This window comes from Marmota marmota, unplaced genomic scaffold (genome assembly GCF_001458135.2).
Source record: "Marmota marmota marmota unplaced genomic scaffold, marMar, whole genome shotgun sequence".
NCBI classification, from domain to species: domain Eukaryota; kingdom Metazoa; phylum Chordata; class Mammalia; order Rodentia; family Sciuridae; genus Marmota; species Marmota marmota.
The window spans coordinates 2,977,381-2,983,529 of record NW_026000019.1 but is presented as its reverse complement, the minus strand read 5'-3'; the positions used below and the strand labels follow the sequence as shown (position 1 = coordinate 2,983,529).

The 6,149-nt window shown below is 41.8% G+C and overlaps 1 protein-coding gene across 3 annotated transcripts in view; it reads right to left on the bottom strand.

The window, feature by feature from the left end:
• Glrx2 (glutaredoxin 2) overlaps nucleotides 1-6,149 on the bottom strand; it is a 10,255-nt gene that overhangs the window by 2,746 nt on the left and 1,360 nt on the right. The window contains exons 1-2 of one of the 3 annotated variants that reach the window (XM_015491677.2): nucleotides 6,014-6,084; nucleotides 3,210-3,273 (exon numbers count right to left, since the gene is read on the bottom strand). In XM_015491677.2, the coding sequence (XP_015347163.1) occupies nucleotides 3,210-3,273; nucleotides 6,014-6,021 (72 nt within the window). In that variant the 5' untranslated portion in view covers nucleotides 6,022-6,084. Of the gene's footprint in view, nucleotides 1-3,209; nucleotides 3,274-3,742; nucleotides 3,942-6,013; nucleotides 6,085-6,149 lie in introns of those variants that run through there. The other 2 variants (XM_015491678.2, XM_015491676.2) reach the window with 2 other exon arrangements.

Here is a 6,149-nt window from a genome sequence, read left to right as displayed (position 1 = left end):
AAGCGTTTTGTTTGGGCGGGGGGGGGGCGGGGATTTGAACTCAGAGGTACTTAACCACTGAGCTGTATCCCCAGTCCTTTTTAATTTTTTGAGACAGAGTCTCACTAAGTTGCTTGGTTTGGGTCTTGCTAAATTGCTAAGGCTGGCTTTTAACTCAGTCCTTCTGCCTAGATTGAGAAGTTTGCAATACTTGGATTCGACCTAATCCCTCACAACACCAAAACCAGGCTATTGCCTCCACTATGCTGCCATGGGTTCTACCTAGGCTCACTGAGGCCATGATTTGAAGAAAGAACCATGCTGGATACCAGCATGAAATAGAAAACTAATGAAGAGATTCGAGAGTGAGCTAAAACTCAAGGTGACAGTGCCAGGTTCTCCTGAACCCTCATGGTCTGTTTTTATTTTAAGAAGCAATCCCAGCTGGGCACAGTGGATTACACGCCTGTAATCTCAGGGGCTCCATAGGCTGACAGGAAGACCGAGAGTCAGCCTCAGCAAAAGCGAGGTGCTAAGCAACTCGGACCCTATCTCTAAATAAAATACCTAATAGAGCTGGGGATGTGTGTCACTGGTTGAGTGCCCAATGTAAGATCAGTCGAGGAGAGGAGGGCAGCGACCAAAGTAGGCAGATTTAAAAAGACCACCAAATGAGGCTTTATTTGAAATATCACTCCCAGGCGGAACTCATCAGACCAGACTGACACAGTGGACAGGAGAAGGGTCTGAGGAGAAACCTCAGAAGGGTCTGAGGAGAAACATGGGAGCTCAACCGGACTGGGATTTTATGGGGCTCATGGCAGGAAGGGTAGGGCTTGGGACAGGAAAAGGTATTTTTAGAGTCCCGGGTCCTGTTGGAGTTGGTCAGAGGAGTTGGCTGAACTCCAGGATTGGCCACAGGGTCCTGCTGATTGACAGGCATTAGTCAGGAGATCCCACTGATTGACAGACATTTCTGTTGACGCCAGATTGATGTTTCTTTCCCTCGCAGGCTGAGTTCAATCCCTGGTACCCACGCACCAAAAAAAGAAGCAATCCCTTCACAGTAAGTTTCCACCATTGCTGTTATATTCAACAGCCATGAATTCAACTAAATGCAGGGTTGTTTTTTTTTCAGTGCTAGGGATCAAACCCAGGGCCTCAAGCAAATGAGGCAAGCCCTCTACCACTAAGCTACTCCTCCAGCCCAGGGCATAAGTTTTTTGTATGTGGTGGTAGAAAGTGGTGAAAAAGAGAGAAAGAAAGAAATGGGAATGTTTTATAAGCTACAAGGGAAGAAAAATATGCATACATATAGAAGAAATTTTCTGAGGCAGAATTAACTATGATTGACCATGAAAGAGAGGAAAGCAAGAGAGCACAAAAGTATACAGTATCCCAGAATCATCTATGTAGTAACTGTTGCATACTAGGGTCTCTGTCAGATAGCTACTAAACATTAGCATGTACTGCACTCTGAGTAGCTAGTATTTTTATAAGCAGATAAAAGATTTTTAGTAAGCCAGGCTTACTGGGATTACTGGAGGCATACACCAGTAATCCCAGTGACTCAGGAGGCTGAGGCAGGATCATGAGTTCAAACCCAGCCTCAGCAACTTAAGCCCTAAGCAACTCAGCAAGACCCTATCTCTAATAAAATACAAAAAAAGGGCTGGGAATGTGGCTCCATGGTTAAGCCCCCTGGGTTGACTTCCTGGTACAAAAAAAAAGGTTTTTATTAAAGAATTTGATTTTGCCCATACAGAGGTATTGCCTTTGTCTCTGATTCCTGGAAAGAAGCCCTTAAATCTTTGGAATTTCTTGAGTGACACAAATGTCTTTGTTATTTATAGGGGGTGAGGGGACCCTAAGCCCGCACTTGATGTTTACGCTAAACAGGTAACCCTAGGCCAGGTTAGATACCAACCTGACCTTCAGAGAGTAGAACTGGGGTTGAAAACTGAGTTCAACCATTTGGATAACAAATCCATCACCCACACCCTGAATAATGAAGCTTCAGTAAAAACTCAGGACACAGAATCTCAAATGACCTTCACTGGATGACAATACTCCACAGATGGCACTGTCAGTATTGGAAGAGTATCTGAGGACAATGAGAATTTCATATTTAGCACCCTTGCAGAAATCCATTCTCTGTATCTTTTCCTTTGGCTAATTTTGATCTGTATGTTTTCCCTGAAATAAAATAGAACTGTGAGAATAACAAAAAAAAAAAGCAAGCAAGCCCAGGTCAAAATCAAACAGTCTCCCAGGCTATGGACAGCATGACTGGGTCAACAGTAGACTTAAGCTGGGTATGATGAAAGAACAGTCAGCCTTATAGATCCAAACTGGAGTATAAATTTCAACAAGAATAAATCTCAGCCAGGTACAGTGGCACATGCCTGTAATCCCAGCAACCTGGGAAGGAGTCTGAGGCAAGAGGATCACAAGTTCAAAGCCAGCCTCAGCAACTTAGTGAGACCCTGTCTCTAAATAAAAAATAAAAAATGGCTAGGGATGTGGCTTAATGGTTAAGCACCTCTAGGTTCAATGCGTGGTACCAAAATAAATAAATCTTATAAATTATGACTACCAAAATGATGTAGGACTTCTTTGCCATGTGAATTATGATAACAGATTTCAAAATAAAAATTTGTTTAGGAATTCGCTTGCTGAACTTGTCACCTCTGGACAGTGAATAAGCATATTAAATGGGTGTCCGGAGGGAGCCAGCCAGGGGCTGTGTGAGGTATGCGCATTTGAGTGTATGAGGGGACTAGTCTGGTGTTGCACACTGATTGGGCTGTGTGAGGCAAATGTGTCTTCCTCTCTCTCTGCCTGTGATCCTACTAGCAACTGAGATGGGTGTGACTTGCCAAGATGTCAATCTGCTGATATAAGACATCACCAATTATATATGCCTTATTTGGGTGAAATATTCTATCGAATGTCTTCTCCCCAATAAATAGGGGAGTTTCGGGTGTGCTCACTCTCTTGCTCTTTCTAGCGCTGCCCAGCATGGAGCTGACCCTTGGGGTCACCAAGCCATCCTGCTCTCAACCATAGAAACTCATGTTCATGTGCTGCATGGTTTCTTCACTGTTTTCTTAGTTATTGATACAGCCAGCTCCTTTGAACTCAGCTCATCTGGATGAGCAACAAATGGATAAGACAATTCTTTCTTCTGAAGAGGAAAATAATTTTCCTGTACCTCCCACATCACTCACTTGGATTTGGTTCACAGGAGTAGTTTCTGACTTCCCCAAAGATGATGATGCATGGTTCCCCATCCTAAAAGGAATTTTAAAAGGCAGTGTAGTTAATTAAATGATAATCTATCACAAGTTCCATATAGACATTCAAATATATAAAATAGAAAAAAAAAGTTTTACTTATCAGTGTAAATATCAATTTAAAAAGCATTAGGTTACTAAAAGCAAAAGGACACGTGTTCTTAACTATGGTCCTTATTCCCTTGATAAAATCACATTCCCTGTGTTTAAAGTTCAGCATAATCTTTCTCATAAATAAATAAATCCATAACCACCAGATTTCAAACATTCTGTCCTATTGATAGCCTGACTATGGGTTAAAATATATGGTTTTCATTTTTTTAAAATAGGCAGAAATTGTACTCTGTGTGGCAATGAACACACAAAGATTTAAGGATTTTAAGGAAAATAAGGTACCCTAACCAGGAGGGTCTGTAACTCCTATGTTTTCCAATCCACAAAATACAATGAACAAGAATCACTCTCACCTCAAAGGGTTTTGTGAAGATTAAATAAATTTATCTGCAGAAAACAGAACTGCGCCTTCCACACAGTAAAGTTTGAAAACATTTGATATTACTATTATTAATTCCTGATTATGTCAGTATTTATTAGCCACAGCTGTTGGGAGCTTGTAAAAGGAGGCATCCATGAAACAGGAAAATAGTCACTAAAAAACAAACCAGTTAAACATCATCATATATATCTCTCTTCTTAGCCCTACAACCTTTCTTTCCCTTATCCACTCATCTATTTTGTTCAGCCATGCCCTATTGCACTGTAGAAGCAAATCAGACATCATGAGACAAACTAATTGCAAAGTGAAATCACTAAACTTTAAAAAGAATTGAGATAACAGATGTTTTCTAAGAGAATTATTTTAATATCTTAGGAGTAATAAAGTAGGACAAGCTGGGTATGGTAGCATAGATTTGTAATTCCAACTACTGAAACAGGAAGACCTCGAGTTCCAGGCCAGCCTGAGCAAATCTGTCTTGGAAAAAAAAGAATAGCACAAAGAACTGAAAGTTCAAATATCTTTTTAAATGTTTTCCTTATGACTATATGGCAAAATTCAAATTCTGATATAAGAAAAAATGCTCCCTTCCAAATCAATGCTCCATTCTTCATAAGTGCATTTAAAAAAAAAATGTCACTTTCAACTATTTTTAGTTGTTAGGTGAATGTCATATTTCAAAGGTTCTAAAGCTTGCTTTTGTTTTTTTGTTTTCATTTTGGTACTGGGGATTGAACCCAGGGGAACTTAACCCCTAAGCCACATCCCTAGACTTTTTTATTTACTTATTTATATGTGGTGCTGAGAATTGAACCCAGTGCCTCATGTGTACTAGGCAAGCACTCTACCGCTAAGCTACAACTCCAGCAGCTTTATTTTTTATTTTGAGACAGGGTCTCCTAAGTTGCTTACTTCCTCACTAAGTTGCTAAGGCTGGCCTCCAAGTTGTGATCCACCTGCCTCAGCCTCCCGAGTCCCTAGGATGTGCAAAGCTTTTTTTTTTTTTTTTTTTAAAGAATTGTATAGCATGAAATTTTAGTCCTGTTTTAGTTGAATCCATTTTAAATGGCTTTTTTCCAATACATGTTATCCTTGGATAACTAAGGAGGAGAAGGCAGCTTTGAGAAAAAACTGGGACTGAGTTGGTAAAGACTAAACAGAAAAGGTTAGGCAGTGCTGGCCTGGACCAAAGGAACTCTAAATAGGATAAATCTGAAGTTTTATTTGGCTTTTCAACTAAGAAAACAAGTCCCTTTCATCTCAAGTCCAGCACTGAACTGTCATTCCCAAACCATCTACTACAGCATTTACTACTGAAGTAGGAGTTCCAGTAGAACTTTCCTAAGAGAATGTTTTCTTGGGTAGTGAGAGATATAGGTGTACTCTTAAGATATCACCCTCTTCCCTGTCAAATTTCTGGAAGGCACCCTTCCCCCTTCAATTTCTACTTGAGCTTCCTCAAAGCTAAATCAGCTTTTAAGGAAAGGGGCATTCACGCAGAAGGTAACTGCACAGTAATTTCACTTCAGCATTGATAAAACGCCTACTAATCTGATAAAGCATCTTATCAGCGGTAAGTAGCAAAGTGCTACATACCCCCAGATAGATACACTTACTAGGGAAACACCATTGGGCCTCAAGGACCTGTCAATCAAATAGTGATTGGCGCTTTCAAGATGGGCTCCGTGGCTTGTTCTGTAAAGTTAATCAAGAGTTCCTAGAGTCTTGCAAAACTAGTCCCTAGATTATTTAGATAAGGAAAGGCAACAAGACCCAAGGAACATGGGCCCCGGCAGGCCCCGAGGTAGCAGCTGGCAGAACAGACACCTGTGGCGTGGGCGGGTTCAACATCAACCAGGGCGGTCAGTGGGTCTCAGCTGCCAATCCGGATGCCGTGGGTATTCAAATTTTGGGAAGAGGATGGAAACACTGCCGCTGTTTCCAGAGGCAACATCTACGTGAATGTCACAGTCCCCATCCTCAAAGCCTTGGCCATTTAGTAGGATCCTCACCTTCACTTCCTGCGGTAAGGTTGGCCAGGTTTAACAAAGGGAGACCGATTAAATTAAAACAATAAATACCCTTCGTTTTCAGTACGTCCAGGGCCATATTTAGGACATACTTCTGAACTAAGATTCACTCGCTGTTTATGTGAAACTGCAAATCATTAAGGCGTCTTGTATTTGTTATCTAGTAACCCACAGCGGGTGGTCCAAGCCAGTGCGACTCGAATATTTTCAACCTGTGCATCCCGGGATCCTTAAATCCACACAACCGCTGAGGGCACCACGCTCCCCTGGCGTCCTGGGCCTCCGCTGGGTAGGGCTCAGCGCCCAAGCGGCGGCCCCACTCGCCCACCCGGCGCGCTTCGTCCAAGT